This window comes from Bos javanicus, chromosome 6, assembly GCF_032452875.1.
Source record: "Bos javanicus breed banteng chromosome 6, ARS-OSU_banteng_1.0, whole genome shotgun sequence".
In the NCBI taxonomy this organism is placed as follows: domain Eukaryota; kingdom Metazoa; phylum Chordata; class Mammalia; order Artiodactyla; family Bovidae; genus Bos; species Bos javanicus.
This window is the reverse complement of record NC_083873.1, coordinates 93558924-93577511: the sequence shown is the minus strand read 5'-3', so window position 1 is coordinate 93577511 and position 18588 is coordinate 93558924. Positions and strand designations below refer to the sequence as shown.

Sequence of the window (18588 nt, the reverse complement as noted above, 5' to 3'; positions counted from 1 at the left end):
AAAATCTTGCCATTTGTGCCAACATGGATGGACCTAGAAATTATTAGGATGTACAGGCTGTACTCAGTCACTTCCACGTCTTTGAGATCCCATGAACTGTGGCCCACCAGGCTCCTCTGTTCATAGGATTCTCCAGGTAAGAATACTAGAGTGGGTTGCCATTTCCTCCTCCAGGGGATCTTCCCAACCCAGGGATCAAACCTGTATCTCCTGCATTGGCAAGCAGATTCTTTACCACTGAGCCACCTGGGGAGCCCTAGAAAGTATTACACTAAGTGAAATAAGTCAGTCAGAGAAAGACTAATACCATATGATTTTACTTATATGTGGAATTAAAAAAAAAAAGACAAGCAAAACAAAATGAAAACAGATTCAGATACAGAGAATAAATAGGTAGTTGCCAGATGAAGGAGGGGGTGGGGGGCCGGGATACATGAAGGGGCTCAAGAGGTACAAACCTCCAGCTATAAAATAAAGAAGTTGTGAGATGTAATACACAGCATAAGGAATATGGCCACTAATACTGTAATAACTTTGTATGGTACAGATGGTTACTAGATTTACCACACTGATCATTTCATAATGTATGCAAATGTCAAATCACTATGTATCACATGTGAAACTAACATAACATTGTACATCAAATATATTTCAATTAAAAAAAAAGAAAGGGAACTGATCCACTAAAGAAAGAATCTTTTTTTTTTTTTAAGTCATAGAATAAATCAGACTATCACTGGTCACTGGCCTCCTTTAAAAAATGTTGAGGTAAGACTATGCGTGGTGCATTTAAGGATTAGTAAGTATGCCACTATAACTGTAGCAAAATAAATAAAGATTTTGATGAAGTACAGGAAAAAAAGAAAGAAAAAGAAAAGCATTAGCAATGGTTGGTGTCTGAATAGAGAACTGAACCAAATATTTTGGGTCTAGTCTATTTCCAAATTAAAGTGATCTTAGGGCAAATATTCATATTTTTTTCTGTTTCCCTACTTGTTCATGGAATAGCCCTAAGAATTTATCTTTTAGGGTTTCTGTAGCTTAGTGAATGCTTATGATTTGTTGGTCTTTATTGACATAAGTAGAGTAATAGTATTAATAACCAATTCATTCCCAGTGACTTTCCACTGGTTTGTATGCTAATTTACTATTCATTGATGAACTTTAGCTAAAATAGAGTCATTCAATAAAGATTCATTAAACACCTACTCTGCGCTTAATAAACAGACACTTGATAAAAATTTGCTAAATCTGAATACTTTTTGGATCATCTTCTGAGTGGTTATGTCATCAAGCATTTTATTTCCCTTTCATCTGCCACGCATTGAGACCCTCCATGATTTTGAAATAACTTCTGAAGAGTGATAATAGTTCTGAAATTCAAGGTCATGACTTACTATTTGAAGATGGAGAAGAGTAGAAATTGATCTTGGAAATTCATGCTTATTACTGGGACTTAAGAGTATTTTTGCTTATTAAATACTAGTAATTCTTACCATTCTAAATCACTGGACTGTATTTATGATTTTGTTAAATATTTCCACATAATTGTGAAAAATAGCTGGTGCTGCACAGAGCCATGATGAGACTATATGCGAATTAAAGAATTTTATTATTGCTTTGGTCTATTGGATAGATGAAAAAATTTGGGGTGAGTATGTTAGTTGCTCAGTCATGTCCGACTGTTTGCGACCCTGTGGACTATAGTCTGCCAGGCTCCTCTGTCCTTGGAATTTTCCAGGCAAGAATACCGGAGTGGGTTGCCATTCCCTTCTCCAGGGGATCTTCCCAACCCAGGGATCGAACCCAGGTCTCCTGTATGGCAGGCCAATTCTTTCCTGTCTGAGCCACCAGGGAAGTCAAGACCCCGATGCTGGGAAAGACTGAAGACAAAAGAAGAGTACAACAGAGGATGAGATGGTTGGATGCCATCACCAAATCAATGGACATGATCTTGGGTGAACTCTGGGAGATGGTGAAGGACAGGGAAGCCTTGCGTGCTGCAGTCCATGGGGTCACAAGGAGTTCAACAGGACTTAGTGGTTGAACAATGGTAAGTTTAACAACAATAAAAAGACCTGCCAGCAAGAATGCTATAAAAAGAAACTGCCATTGCAGAGATGATGTCATCCTCCTCTTTGTAACCTTTAAAGTGAATTGGTGCTCTACTTCTATTCTCACCACACTCACCTTATAGAGCGCGTCTACCTTCAGAGTAAATCCATCCACGCCTGGCATGCTGCTGACCACGTGGAAATCAGGCAGCTCGGAAGCAAAATGGGCCTCAAAGGGCACGTCATGGAAGTACTTGTCAGTTACCTCTGGCTGACTGCGGTCCTAGGAGTTGGAAGAGAGAAACACAAGATCTAGCAAGATGGAGCCACTGAACTGGCAGGCGGTGGTCACAGGGAGGAGGCAGTCACCCTTTGGATTGGGTGAGCGTGTGCTGCAGGAGCCCTCACCTGAGCCTTAAGTAGACTGCTGCCCCAGGGCACCCACTGCCCTCTGGGGGAGGACACTTGGTGGTCTCTGTGATCTTGAAACATAACAAGTAAGATAGCCTAGACCAGCAATTCTCAGGCTATGTGTCCTCAGGACTTAAAAATGAAAGACGTCTCAAAGCTTTCGTTTATGTGATTTATATCTATCAATATTTACTGTATTAAAATTAACACTGTGATATGCTACAATGAACAATTTTTTTTAAATGAAAAAATATAGATATTTACTAATTCATTTTAAGAGAGAAATGAGCAACTCATTACATGTTAACATAAGTAACATATTTTTTAGTGAAAACACCTATATTCATATCCACCCAAAAAGAGAGTTGGCCTTGTTTTACATTTTGGCAAATTGCTAGAAAAGAAGTAGATTCTCATAATTGCTTCTATTTTCCATCAGTTGTGATATGTTGTTTTGGCTGAAGTATGTGAAGACAATCTGGCCTCACATAAGCTTATGTATTAATAGCTGGAAGGGGGAGAAATGTTTGAATAACTTTTTCAGATAATTGTGCACATTCTTTTTTGATACTAAATCAAACCTCAGGAGGTGGTGTTTTTTAAAGATTAGGCACAGTACGAATTGTGATTCCATATCAGTAAACCTGCATACTCTCTGCAAGTGCGAGGGAATGAGTGTGAAAAAAACAAGCAACATCATATCATCACGAAAGTAGTTTTGAGCTCATGGAGGCCTGGAAAGAATACCGGGGATATATTGAGGGGTCTCTGGGACACACTGAGAAATACTGTCTTAGTCTTTCCTCTTCCTAAAATGTCAGTGACAGCTTGTCTTGCTGAAATGGAGCGGGACCCTCTGGTCCTTGCCCCTCCCCTGCCTCCACGTCCTCAGTCTGCCCTTTGTCTGTGGAAGAACTTTGGCCAAAGAATACGTTTCATCAGAGAAGTGAGAAAATGCAGAAACAAAGGAAAACAATCAAAGGAGACCAAATAATAATGTAGTCATTAAGCACAGTCAAAGACCTTTAGCTCCTTCTCAAGGGCTATAGTACTCTTGCCTGGAGAATCCCAAGACAGCGGAGCCTGGTGGGCTCCCGTCTATGGGGTCGCACAGAGTTGGACATGACTGAAGCGACTTAGCAGCAGCAGCAGTACCAAGGGCTACAGATAATATTCTGAGCCATATCCTGTGAGGTGTCTTGTAGTTACTGAAACTCCCACCAGGTGGAAGAAGTTAAGTACATGATGACCAGACTGTAGCCATGATACAAACTGCCACAGGTCTGAGAACTGATTGCAAAGAAATGGAAACAAATGAACTCTAGAACTGAAGACTAACAGTATTCAAGACAATCAAGATGACTCTGGTCAGACCACTGACGACTGTCAGAGCTGACCATACTGTTTCTGCATGTAACCCCTTCCCTCTGTCTATAAAAGCTCTTGCCCCCTGATTGTCAGGGGAAGAACTGGCTGTTAGACATGCATCTGCCCTTGGTTATCAGCATCCAAAATAAAGCAAACTTTCCTTTCCACCAACATTTTTACTGGCTTTTCAGTGGCAAGCAGCCAGACCTGGGTCGGTAACATTGTTACCCACCATAATTATCACTAGCTTTGTAATATGTGCTAGAATTAAGCTGACAGAGACAACATCAACAAAACAATAACAGTATCTGTAGAAACCATCGAGTGTGGGGTTCTATTAGCATTAGGCAAAATTTATAGCTGAGGAAATCTATCCGTGTGTCAGCCCTTTAACACAAACAGCATACCAGCAGCAGGAATCTGTGTTTCAGATGTTTGTTTGGCTGAATGCATCCATACTGTGGCCCTTCATTGTAGATGGTCCCTGTGGGATCAAAGAAAGGCACGTAGCCATCCTTTCCAGTACAAAGATAGACCTTCTCCAGCTGGAGCTTGTAAGCAGAATTAAGGTTTTGCTCTGGATTCCAAAGTACTCGGCCATAGAGGATTTGACCTGAAAAGATTGCAAGGCTTAATTAGGTCAGACTTTAAGAAAGAGGGAAAAAAAATAGTGTCAAGGATAGGAAGGCTTTAACACGCTTCTTCAGAATCAAAAGTACCTTTCTATGTGCCCCTAAAATACACATTGATTCATGCATTGTTTCCTTTAATCAGGAAATGTTCCTGAACTATTTAGGGTAGGGCACGCATTCCCTCATGTGCAAGGGATACAAAGGTCAGTGAGACACAGCTAAGAGGGCAGAAATACAAGCGAAGCAATTGCTAAAAGCAGCTAGCATTTATTGAACTCATACTCCTGGCAAGGTACTTTACCAAGTCCTTCCCATGGGAGAACTCAGGAGGTGCTCACCATTTTACAGATGAGGACACTGAGTGGTGAGGTGATTTGTTCAAGGTCACAGAGTCACCAAGTGGTGAGGGTGGGATTCAAAGTCGAAGGTGCTTGGTTTGAAACACCCACACTGTTAACCACCGAGCAATACTGTTACCTCACCACAGAGGAAGGTCAACAACATCAAATGAGCACAGAGCTGACAATGAGGGCTTAGCACCAAAGTCTGCCTGGAGAGCACTATGGAAGGGTATAAAGAGGAGATGACATTTGAGCTGTATCCTGAACCATGAGTGGTCAGCTGGGGCATCTGAGTCGGGAGGGAGAGGCTGCAAGAGCATCCCAGGTAAAAGCAAGTCCATGTACAAAATACGAAATGCTGGAAGGGTACCAGTCCTGGTGTAGTTACTTCTTCTTAGTTCCTGCTCAGATCAGATCAGATCAGTCACTCAGTCCTGTCCGACTCTTTGCGACCCCATGAATCGCAGCACGCCAGGCCTCACTCTCCATCACCAACTCCTGGAGTTCACTGAGACTCACGTCCATCGAGTCAGTGATGCCATCCAGCCATCTCATCCTCTGTCGTCCCCTTCTCCTCCTGCCCCCAATCCCTCCCAGCATCAGAGTCTTTTCCAATGAGTCAACTCTTCGCATGAGGTGGCCAAAGTATTGGAGTTTCAGCTTTAGCATCAGTCCTTCCAAAGAAATCCCAGGGCTGATCTCCTTCAGAATGGACTGGCTGAATCTCCTTGCAGTCCAAGGGACTCTCAAGAGTCTTTTCCAACACCACAGTTCAAAAGCATCAATTCTTTGGCGCTCAGCCTTCTTCACAGTCCAACTCTCACATCCATACATGACCACAGGAAAAACCATAGCCTTGACTAGACGAACCTTTGTTGGCAAAGCAATGTCTCTGCTTTTGAATATGCTATCTAGGTTGGTCATAACTTTCCTTCCAAGGAGTAAGCATCTTTTAATTTCATGGCTGCAGTCACCATCTGCAGTGATTTTGGAGCCCAAAAACATAAAGTCTGACACTGTTTCCACTGTTTCCCCATCTATTTCCCATAAAGTGATGGGACAGATGCCGTGATCTTCGTTTTCTGAATGTTGAGTTTTAAGCCAACTTTTTCACTCTCCTCTTTCACTTTCAAGAGGCTTTTTAGTTCCTCTTCACTTTCTGCCATAAGGTGGTATCATCTGCATATCTGAGGTTATTGATATTTCTCCCAGCAATCTTGATTCCAGCTTGTGCTTCTTCCAGCCCAGCGTTTCTCATGATGTACTCTGCATATAAGTTAAATAAACAGGGTGACAATATACAGCCTTGACGTACTCCTTTTCCTATTTAGAACCAGTCTGTTGTTCCATGTCCGGTTCTAACTGTTGCTTCCTGACCTGCATACAAATTTCTCAAGAGGGAGGTCAGGTGGTCTGGTATTCCCATCTCTTGAAGAATTTTCCACAGTTTATTGTGATCCACACAGTCAAAGGCTTTGGCATAGTCAATAAAGCAGAAATAGATGTTTTTCTGGAACTCTCTTGCTTTTTTCATGATCCAGTGTATGTTGGCAATTTGATCTCTGGTTCCTCTGCCTTTTGTAAAATCAGCTTGAACAACTGGAAGTTCACGATTCACATTTTGCTGAAGCCTGGCTTGGAGAATTTTGAGCATCACTTTACTAGCGTGTGAGATGAGTGCAATTGTGCGGTAGTTTGAGCATTCTTTGGCATTGCCTTTCTTTGGGATTGGAATGAAAACTGACCTTTTCCAGGCCTGTGGCCACTGCTGAGTTTTCCAAATTTCCTGGCATATTGAGTGCAGCACTTTCACAGCATCATCTTTCAGGATTTGAAATAGCTCAACTGGAATTCCATTACCTCCACTAGCTTTGTTCGTAGTGATGCTTTCTAAGGCCCATTTGACTTCACATTCCAGGATGTCTGGCTCTAGGTCAGTGATCACACCATCGTGATTATCTGGGTTGTGAAGATCTTTTTGTACAGTTCTTTTGTGTATTCTTGCCACCTCTTCTTAATATCTTCTGCTTCTGTTAGGTCCATACCATTTTTGTCCTTTTTTGAGCCCATCTTTGCATGAAATGTTCCCTTGGCATCTCTAATTTTCTTGAAGAGATCTCTAGTTTCCCATTCTGTTGTTTTCTTCTATTTCTTTGCACTGATCACTGAGGAAGGCTTTCTTATCTCTTCTTGCTATTCTTTGGAACTCTGCATTCAGATGCTTATATCTTTCCTTTTCTCCTGTGCTTTTCACTTCTCTTCTTTCCACAGCTATTTGTAAGGCCTCCCCAGACAGCCATTTTGCTTTTTTGCATTTCTTTTCCATGGGGATGGTCTTGATCCCTGTCTCCTGTACAATGTCATGAACCTCATTCCATAGCTCATCAGGCACTCTGTCTATCAGATCTAGGCCCTTCAATCTATTTCTCACTTCCACTGTATAATCATAAGGGATTTGATTTAGGTCATACCTGAATGGTCTAGTGGTTTTCCCTACTTTGGGTTCAATTAGTGCCCCTATGTTAAATATAACTTTTTCAGTGTTTCATATGTGTGACATGTGGGAGAAGGATGTGAACACAGATCCGTCTGACTCAGAATGCACATCAGAGCATTTCCTGTGGCACCAGGCAGGCCAGTGATGGGAGCTGAGGGGTTGGAGGAAGGGGCTCTGGGAAAATTGATTAACAGTGCCGAGATTCTGGACTTGAGTACCGGAGTAGTAGGGAACACGGAAAGGTTTTGGCTGTGCAACATGGCATGGAGGATCCTAGTTCCTCAGCCAGGGATTGAACCTGTGCCCCCTGCAGTGGAAACTCAATGTCCTAAGCACTGGACCACCAGGGAAGTCCCTGGAATGTTTTAAATGTGGACTTAATATCAACACACCTGGAGTTTAGAAACATGGAGAATAATGACAGAGAGACTAGAGGTACAAGTAGAGAGTTATTGTAATGTTCTAGCAAGAAATAGGTATCCAAATATAGCAGTGAGTATGTATATCAATCCCAGTCTGCCGATTCATCACATCCTCGCAAAGAAACTATAATCCAATTTTAAAAATGGTAAAAACAAGCCAATGAACAAAATATAGTGGTGAGACAAGGGGATTGAGGGTTCCCTTCGTGGTTCAGTGGTAAAGAATCCACCTGCCAATGCTGGAGATGTGGGCTCAATCCCTGGGTCAGGAAGATCCCCTGGAGAAGGAAATGGCAACCCACTCCAGGATTCTTGTCTAGAGAATCCCATGGACAGAGGAGCCTGGCGGGCTATACTCTATGGGGTCACAAAGAGTCTGACACAGCTGAGAGATTAAACAACAACAAAGGGACTGAAGGAAGAAATGCCTGAGAGTTGGGATCTTATTACCATCAGGGGTGGGGTATAGGAGGTAGAGGAGAAATAGGCATTGGCCCTGAGATCTTTGGCTGGCCACCTAGAGCTTGCTGATGCAGTCAGTGGGGCAGTGAATGTGAGAGGAACATTTCTGGGGGGAGATGAGTCCAGTTCTAGACCTCTTAAGAAAAGCTATAACAAACCTAGACAGTGTATTAAAAAGCAGAGACATGATGTCTTTGCCGACAAAGGTCCATATAGTCAAAGCTATGGTTTTTCCAGTAGTCATGTATGGATGTGAGAGTTGGACTATAAAGAAAGGTAAGCGCCAAAGAATTGATGCTTTTGAACTGTGGTGTTGGAGAAGACTCTTGAGAGTCCCTTGGACTGCAAGGAGATCCAACCAGTCCATCCTAAAGGAAATCAGTCCTGAATATTCATTGGAAGGACTGATGCTGAGGCTGAAGCTCCAATACTTTGGCCACCTGATGCGACGAGCTGACTCATTGGAAAAGACCCTGACACTGGGCAAGATTGAGGGCGGGAAGAGAAGTGGGGGAGAGAGGATGAGACAGTTGGATGGCATCACTGAATGGCATCATTTGAGTCTGCTCAAATTCAATGGACATGAGTTTGAGCAAACTCAGGGAGATAGTGAAGGACAGGAGGCCTGGCGTGCTGCAGTCCACGGGGTTGCAAAGAATCAGACATGACTGAGCAATGGAACAATGACAACAAGGTGTCTGAATGCCATCACTTGGAGAGGTTTGGTAGTTTCAATCTGTGTGTGGACGTGTGGAAGAGAAGCTCAGAGGAGACCAGGGACAAGGTTAATTTTCATGGAGCGGCTGTGGAGTAGCAGGAGGTTAGGAAGTTCAGAGGACAGGGAGGAGCCAAGTCATGGGGGTGACTGGAGGAGCACTGAAGTAAGAACAGAAGGAGCCAAGCATGGAATGTGGAGACAGCCATACTGACAGGGCAGAGGATGGAGGGCCAGGAGGGGAAATGGTCAGAAAGGCAAGATGGCGTCAGGAGAGGCTGGTGCAAAGTAAACCAAACAAAGTGTCAAAATCCACGGGCCTGGTATCATGGACAAGAGAATTCTGAGCTGTGGTAGGACAAAGCCAGCCTCATGGACAAGAGAATTCTGAGCCGTGGTAGGACAAAGCCAGCCTCATGGACAAGAGAGAATTCTGAGCCGTGGTAGGACAAAGCCAGCCTCATGGACAAGAGAATTCTGAGCCGTGGTAGGACAAAGCCAGCCTCATGGACAAGAGAGAATTCTGAGCCTTGGTAGGACAAAGCCAGCCTCACGGACAAGAGAGAATTCTGAGCTGTGGTAGGACAAAGCCAGCCTCACGGATAAGAGAGAATTCTGAGCTGTGGTAGGACAAAGCCAGCCTCATGGACAAGAGAGAATTCTGAGCCGTGGTAGGACAAAGCCAGCCTCATGGACAAGAGAATTCTGAGCTGTGGTAGGACAAAGCCAGCCTCATGGACAAGAGAGAATTCTGAGCTGTGGTAGGACAAAGCCAGTCTGCAGCAGACGACGCAGGAGTGACTGGGAAGAAGGGCCATGGGGACAGTGTCTGTTCACCACTCCTTCAGGAAGATTCTCAGAGGAAAGAAAAGGAGGACATGTGGGTTGAAGTTTGAGCAAGAGGTAGGGATGAGAGATTTTCTCTTATGGGATATGTTTTTAGGATGAGAGAAAAAACACTCAGATATGAGCAAAAGATTAAAAGTAAGAAAAAGGCGGAAGAGAGAAACTGGAAGAAAAGATGATGGGTTGATTCATCTATATTTTATTCATTCAACAAATATTTTTTGAGCACTTAGGCATTGGTGGGATCATGTGAAAATTTGATATTTAATCACAATCTGTGTCCTAGTGGGAGAGACAGGCAATAAATAAGTAAAGAAATATGATATTAAAAATTGTGAGAAGTACTATAAAAAATGAACACCATTTAGTGAAAGTGAAAGATACGAAAACCTATATTAGATTGACTGGTATGGTCAAAGCAAGTCTCTTTGGGGAGGTTAGCATTTAGATAGAGATCTGAAAAAGAAGAAAGTCAAGGAAGCTGTGTCTGGAGCAGGGAGAGGGCAAAGGAACCATTTCAAGTAGAGAAAGCCTGCTGAAGAAGACATGGACATTTGGTGTAGTTTTGAGGCTGGTAGGCAGTCATATGGAGAAGGCAATGGCACCCCACTCCAGTACTCTTGCCTGGAAAATCCCATGGATGGAGGAGCCTGGTGGGCTGCAGTCCATGGGGTCACTAAGACTCAGACACGACTGAGTGACTTCACTTTCACTCTTCACTTTCTTGTATTGGAGAAGGAAATGGCAACTCACTCCAGTGTTCTTGCCTTGAGAATCCCAGGGACGGGGGAGCCTGATGGGCTGCCGTCTATGGGGTCGCACAGAGTTGGACATGACTGAAGCGACTTAGCAGCAGCAGCAGCAGGCAGTCATATTGCGATCTCAGGAACCGAGAGATGAAGCAATTCACCCAAAGTTAGACAATGCATTAGAATTTGGCTGGAAGCCCCTGTGTTCTTACTACTCATCAGCACTTTCACACTCATCACATCGCTGACCATTATAGCACAAAGAATATGATCTTATTTTGAAATAACCTGAAGGAAGAATATGAGTCTATTCCTTGACTAAACCCTGGCTGCCCTGGAACCAGCCCTAGGGGACTCTTCCCTGGAGAGCTGACTGAAAGCTGACAGGCAGAGATGCTAGGAGACCTATCCAATAGCTTCTCAAGTCCATTTGAGTCCCTGTCTTTGGGTGAAGGGAACACTTACCTTTCGAGAAGGCTCCTTTGTAATCCATTTCTGCCAGTGACATATCAGAAGTGTTGGGGTCCATTAGGAACACCTTCTCATTGTTGCAGAGCTGAAATTCAGTATTGAGCGAATACACAACAGGGACAGGGCGGTTGGTCTGCTGGAATGCAATGGGTATCAGGAATCTAAATGCAGAAAAACAAGAGCTCCTTGAGAGTAGGATTGATTTTTCATCAGTCCTTTGGGCTGCCCTCCTGTTCCCACCTTGCATTTTGCTGTAGGTGCTAAAACATTTGGTGAATACAGAGATGGGTATAAGGCAAGAGGCGAAGAATTGATGCTTTTGAACTGTGGTGTTGGAGAAGACTCTTGAGAGTCCCTTGGACTGCAAGGAGATCCAACCAGTCCATCCTAAAGGAGATCAGTCCTGAATATTCATTGGAAGGACTGACACTGAAGCTGAAACTCCAATGCTGTGGCCACCTGATGCGAAGAACTGACTCATTTGAAAAGACCCTGATGCTGGGGAAGATTGAAGGCAGGAGGAGAAGGGGACGACAGAGGATGAGATGGTTGGATGGCATCACTGACTCAATGGACATGAGTTTGAGTAAGCTCTGGGAGCTGGTGATGGACAGGGAGGCCTGCATGCTGCAGTCATGGGGTTGGAAAGAGTGGGAAGCAACTGAGAGACTGAACTGAACTGAACTGACAGGTGAGAGACTTCATTTAGTTCAAGTTCTTATGAGGTTCATCTGCTCTTTGGAGCAGGAATAATCTAATTGGTCTTTAGACTCTTCAACACTCTGCTTTTCCTGACCCTCTCATTCTGGAATGTCCTGAGGTTCAAATTGAGATTAGTGGTAAAGAATTTAGTTTTCTGACTTTGACCTTGACAGACCTTCTACTGGAATGCTCCCTCCTTGTCTGCTTCCACCCGTTGCCTAGAGAACTCTTACTGTTCAGATCTCAAACACTACTTTTTCTAGGAAGCTTACCTTCTTTCTCTTCCCTCCCAGGCTGGGTCAGATCTCTTATTATTTGTTCTCAATCCACTGTGCAGTTTTTTTTTTTTTTTTTTTCATAGTACTTACTGTGGCTTGCTATTCTATTTAAATGTGTGATCAAAGTCTGATTCACCCATTACAGTTTCCATAGAGTCAAAGCCCACATCTATCTGCTCACCACTGTACCTTTGATGCTAGCCAAGTTCCTAACACATATATTTGTTAAAGAACAATGCACAAGAGGATGAGGTGGTTGGATGGCATCGCTGACTGAATGGACACAAGTTTGAACAAACTCTGGAAGATAGTGAAGGACAGGAAAGCCTGGTATACTGCAGTTCATGGAGTAGCAAAGAATCAGACTCCACTTAGTGACTGAACAACGACTGAACAATGCACAAGTGGCAATTTCAATGCTTTATTCTTCCAACTAGTCTGTCTGACCATTCCTTACTTTTAATTGAACTGCTCTGGGCAGAGATTTGAGAGGGCTGAGGTGTGGAAGGAGTTTGGGGTACAGGAGAAACCCACACAAAGCAGGGCTGACCCTGTTTTAACAGCTTTGATATAACTATTCATTGTACCAAGACTTCATTTACCTGACTCAGGGAAATAGGTTGATACTGGTATTACCAGAATCTACACAGTGCCAGGCCATAAGACATGGGATAAATATTTACTGATTAAAAAGGATGAATAATCAGACTGAGATGATGATAATCATAATTTATAAGGTTATAATGACCTCACAAAAATGGGCATAACAGGAGACACAATTCTTTTGAATTAAGTCTGAATTTCCTGAGTCAGACTAGATATTTGTGTATGTCTTGGAGTCCTATTGCATACATACTAAGCCATATCAAAAGATGTGGAGATGATCAAATGTACAGTTAGGCCTAAGGAGGCTCACCCTGGGAATAATGGGGAACCCACAGGTAAGGATCTCCCTGATGTAAGACAAGGACATCCAACCCCAACGCCTCAGTATACCCAACAATACTCTTCACCTGCAGACTTCCACATTCACCAACTCCGGGACTAGAAGTGGGGCTAATGATTTTTTTTGCTCCTTTTTGCCATTTCAAACCATCATTCCTCTCTCTTCTCAAAAAAAAAAAAAAAAAATCCAGCACCTACCCTGGAGAAACTTCTCACACATGTTAACTAAGAGAGACACATCAAGACACATGGAGTAACAGAGATAATCTGGGATTATAAACCAGAGTGGTCAAATAAATCGGGGGCAATTCCTATGGAGACTACCTTAACGCAGTGAAAGACAAACAGCAGCTACATGGATCAACATTTGTGCTGATTTCACTTATGAATCAACGAACGATTCACTGAGAGGTAAAAAAAAGCCACAGAGAGAATTCACGAAGTCTGAAAATTTTATATAAAGTTCAAAAATATGCAAAACCAGGTAGAAGTAAATATGAGGTAGGTAGTAGTAGTGTTAGTTGCTCAGTCGTGTCCTACTCTTTGCTATCCCACGGACTGTAGCCCACCAGGCTCCCCTGTCCATGGGATTCTCCAGGCAAGAATACTGGAGTGGATTGCCATTCCCTTCTCCAGAGGATCTTCCTGACCCAGGGATAGAATCCAGGTCTCCTGCATTGCAGGCAGATTCTTTACTGTTTGAGCTATAGGGAAGACCTAAATATGAGGTGAACCATAAGCCAAAACAAGGGATAAGTGAAGTTGCCCAGTCATGTCCAGCTATTTGTGACCCCATGGACTGTAGTCTACCAGGCTCCTCTGTCCATAGGATTTTCCAGGCAAGACTACTGGAGTGGGTTGCCATTTCCTTCTCCGGGGGATCTTCCTGACCCAGGGATTGAACCCGGGTCTTCTGCATTGCAGGCAGACACTTTGCCATCTGAGCCACAAGCGAAACCCAAAACAAGGGATGATAAGTACAAATACCAGGCTAGTGGTTAACTTAGTGGAGAGCTTAGTGTACTCTTAGTGCACTCTTAGGGGAAAGTACAACTGAAAGGTGCATTGAAGGTATTTAAAAGGTATCAGGAATGTTTTCTTATTTTTTTTTTCCGACTCCCAGTTCCATTAGTTATTAAGTGGAAATACAGTAAACAATCTTGAGGGCGATCACTGTAATGAGTCTTGAACTTACAGTGTTGTAAAGTAATTAGCCTCAAATTAAAATAAATCAATAAATAAATTTAAAAAAGAACTTAGTACAGAGCCCAGCACATAGTCTGCACTCCATCAGATCAGATCAGTCGCTCAGTCGTGTCGGACTCTTTGCGACCCCATGAATCGCAGCATGCCAGGCCTCCCTGTTCATCACCAACTCCCGGAGTTCACTCAGACTCATGTCCATCGAGTCAGTGATGCCATCCAGCCATCTCATCCTCTATCGTCCCCTTCTCCTCTTGCCCCTAATCCCTCCCAGCATCAGAGTCTTTTCCAATGAGTCAACTCTTCGCATGAGGTGGCCAAAGTACTGGAGTTTCAGCTTTAGCATCATTCCTTCCAAAGAAATCCCAGGGCTGATCTCCTTCAGAATGGACTGGTTGGATCTCCTTGCACTCCATACACGGACACTAATACCACTGGTATTTACTATTATTCACTTAGCATCAGGATCATAGTGCAAGGGATACCCCATTCATTGCAGTTATAATTCTTACTAGGTAATGTTCTTGAGGTTTTATATATCCATGATGTTTGGTCTTCTGGGTATTAAAACATTTCATAATTTTTAAAAAATTTATCACAGGGACTTCCCTGGTCGTCCAGTACTTAAGCCTCTGTGCTTCCAATGCAGGGGGCACTAGCTGGGGAACTAAGATTCTACGGGCCTTCCAGCACAGCCAAAAGGATAAAGTAAGAAGTAAATAAATAAAATAAAAATTGATTACATGAATAAAAAATTCCCCAGCATATCTCTTCAGACAGTTTGCCCTCTGTTCTTCCTTACTGCAGCCAGCCACTATTTTTCTGGTCACCGTCCCTCCCACACTTGACTGACTACAGGCTCTCCTGTATCATTCCTCCCCTCAGTCTCAATGATTTCAATGGATGAAACATCCACCCCACTAACTTCTCAGTTCCTTGATGTCTTCAACTCCAAAGAGCATGTGCTCCTCTCCACTGTAGCTATCTATGCTCCACCATCCTACTAGGCACCTCCTCCATAAAACCTTGCTTTCACACGTCTCACTCTCTACCTACCACTTCTTATCTTTCCAGCTCACCTCTTTTAATCCCACTCATTAATTCTTCAACCACACCAGGCTCTCTGCAGCCACATTTACCAGGATGCAGAAGACCTGGAAAACTGACACACTCATGGTGGGGATACACACACAGTTACACATTTATAAACACTTTGGAAAACAGTGTGCCAGTTTCCTAAGAAGTTAAACATACCATAGAATCCAGCCACTCCACTCCTAGGCATTTACACAAGAAAACAGGGAGCATGTGTCCATAGAAAGGCTTATCTATGTAAGCTTATAGCAACTTTATTTATAACAGCCCAAACTGGAAATAATCTAAATGTCCATCAACGAACTGATTTGATAAATGAACTATAGTGTGTGTACACCATGGCATACAGCTCAGCAGCAACAGGAACAAGCTACTGATAACACAACCACCATGACTGAGTCAAAATAACCATGTCGAACAAGAGAAGTCAGAGAAAAAGAATTCGTATTGTATGATGCCACTTATATAAATTAGTATAAATTGCAAGCTAATCTGTAACGACAGAAGGATCAGTAGATACCAAGGGGGTTGGGTGTGGGGAGGAGATGGGAGGGGGGATACCAAAGGATCATGAGGAAACTTTTAAAGAAAATGGACATCACCACCATCTTAATTGTGGTGATATTTCACAAGTACATATATGTCAAAATTGATCAAATTGTATGTGCTTTAAATACATACTAGTCATCTTACATTAATAAGTAATTTAATGGTAATTTAAAGACAATTCAGGGACTTCCCTGGTGGTCCAGTGGTTAAGAATCTGCCTCCCAATGCAGGGGACGCAGGTTCGATCCCTGGTCGGGGAATCCTATGTTACTCCAGGCAACTAAGTCCACATGCCACAACTAGAGAGAAGTCCGTGCTCTGAAACAAAAGATCCCCTGAGCTGCAACTATGACCCAACGTAGCCAACAAATTAATAAGTAAATGTTTTTTTGAAAAAAAAAAAAAAATTTCAATAGGGCTCTCAGCACTGCTGATCTGCTGTCAGTAACTCTCTACCATACTTACTTTCCACTCTCAGAGATGACCCTATTTCACTTCCTCCTCTCTTCTCAAACCTCACTGGTCCTTACTTCCAGCTGTGCTTGACTTCTCATTTCATGGAGAAAACAGACTCAATCAGAGGTCTCCTTGGTCATCCTTACCCTCCCAACCTCCTAATTCTCCCTTCACCTGTATGCATAGACTGTGCCTGCCTTCCTTTCTGAGTAGATGAAGTGTCTGTGCTTCTGGCTAAGGCTGGCCCGTCCCCGCATGGCTGGGTCTGTCCCCTGTTCCACTCGAGGACTCAGCTCTGCACATCTTCCCTCTTCCACTGCATTGTCTGTTTCCCCCAACAGACCAATAGGGCTATTCTCACCAGCACACAAACATCCTGAAATATTTTGCACCTAAAACACACACACACAAAACCTCCTTCGATCCTTCATCTCCACTAATGCTCCTCTATCTGAAACCTTTTATAACAAAACTCCTGCAGCATCGCTTTGTCCCTTTTATCTCCACATTCTTGCCTCTCTCTCTTGAACCCACTCTAATCAGGCCTCATCCTCCTCAGTCCACTGAACCTAACCTGTATCAAGATTATGGACGAATTCTGCGTGGCCAAATCCAATGGCCAAGTCTCAGACTCTTAATTTGAAAGTCACTTTCCAATTCATCTTCTCTTAATGATAAATGTCAGATTCTGTTTGCAATGCCTTTTCTCTGAAACGTTTTCCAGTCACTCTGCTTAGCTCCTAGAAAGGTGGCACTATTCTATAGGAACTGCTTGAGAGCAGCAGTGACTTTAAGTCCTCTGCTAGAGTCTCCATGCTGAGACTAGAGCCAAGGACACCATAAGAGCTGAATAAATATGGGCCGAATGAATGAACATCGGCACAATGAGGACAGGCTCAGGTCAGAGGTGGGGATGGGCTGATGGACAGTTTTATTCTTATTATTCATGGTAGTTACATTCTATAAAGCTGCAATGAACATGGAATGAATGAATTGTGAACAGCTGCCCCTGGGGGGAAATCAGGGGTCAAGTTCCTGCAGCCTCTGCTCTCAACATTTTCATCAGTGATCAATACCTAACTCTGTTTTATGCGTGTTTCTGTCTAAAGACACCTTACTTGATATATACTGTTGATTCCTGAAGTTCATGATGGAATGAAGCTCATCTAACACTCCATTTGGCTCATCACCGCCTTCTTGTATGCAGGAAACGAGGGAGCCCTTCGGCGCTCTGCTGGGGAGCCATTTTAAACAGCAAAACCACCAATGCGAGGAACAAAAATTTGAAAAACCTGGCAGCAAATGGACTGTAAAAGGGACACTTGTTCACAGGATGAGAAGTCTGAGCTAGGAATCTGGCTCAGATGACCGCTATTTCATCACTCTGCTGGTCAGGGAATGATCAGGATAGCACCACGAAAATTGGATTCGGGGTCACAAATAAATGTCAGTGAGTAGTTAAGTTCACAAATAGTGAGGATCAATCCTCTCTCCCTACCTCTCTGGGGCGTGTGCGGTGCAGGCCAGAGGCTTTTCTCCTGGGTCCACCCATGGCTGCGTGGGTTGCACCGTGCAAGGGATCAGGTAGATGGTGTACTCCCCGGAGTAATCCTTCCTGGAAACAGGCAGGCAGATTGCGGTTAGAGAGATGGATTTAGAGATTACTTACTTATCCAGAAATACCCTGACTTCAGTAGACAAGTTTTCAGATGATACTTGTGCTCAGCATCCAACCAAGAACTTCAGGAGTCTGCAGACACGATTTTCAGGAATTCATCACACTTGTGATTGTTCTAACACACTTCAGAGTACTAGCCAGAGGTGTTAAATAGAGTTCTTTTCATTTATTCAAGCCCTTTCCATGAGAAATGCTGAGAAGGCACACTGTTGATAAAAATCTAAAAGGCTCCAATGAGGGCAAAACAGACCTGGCCACATCCTTTTTGACACCCCCGTGAAACTGACTTGACGTCTGTTTAGTGTTTCTTGCTGACTGACACCCTGTTACACGTTCTGGACAGCAAAAACTTTGTTTACTGAGATGTGACCGAGCCAGCAGCTGCTGCTGCTCTGATTGAAAAGGTAGTGAAGGCCTGGGGGTTAGCTAACCCCACTCCAGAGACGGCTGCCACCCCCACTTCATTAGCATTCAGTTTCAGGACTTCTCTCCCAAACTCTCATCCTTTAAACAAAGTTGAAGAACAGGATCACTTTTCATGGGAGATGACTTGCTGGGAATTTCTATGTTTACAGTGAGGCATGAGATTCTGTAGGTCGTGACCCTGAGAGTACAGAGCCTTGGTAGCCCTCACCTACTTCATTTCCCACACTTGTCATCCAGCAGCCCAGCCCCTGGCAGGCTGCCTGAAAGGCAGCCAGACAGCCAGAAGTG

At 43.5% G+C, this 18588-nt stretch overlaps 1 protein-coding gene across 1 annotated transcript in view; it reads right to left on the bottom strand.

The window, feature by feature from the left end:
- FRAS1 (Fraser extracellular matrix complex subunit 1) overlaps positions 1–18588 on the bottom strand; it is a 538610-nt gene that overhangs the window by 4514 nt on the left and 515508 nt on the right. The window contains exons 70-73 of the mRNA XM_061420570.1: positions 17695–17811; positions 10963–11129; positions 4241–4446; positions 2191–2337 (exon numbers count right to left, since the gene is read on the bottom strand). Of these exons, the coding sequence (XP_061276554.1) occupies positions 2191–2337; positions 4241–4446; positions 10963–11129; positions 17695–17811 (637 nt within the window). The remainder of the gene's footprint in view (positions 1–2190; positions 2338–4240; positions 4447–10962; positions 11130–17694; positions 17812–18588) is intronic.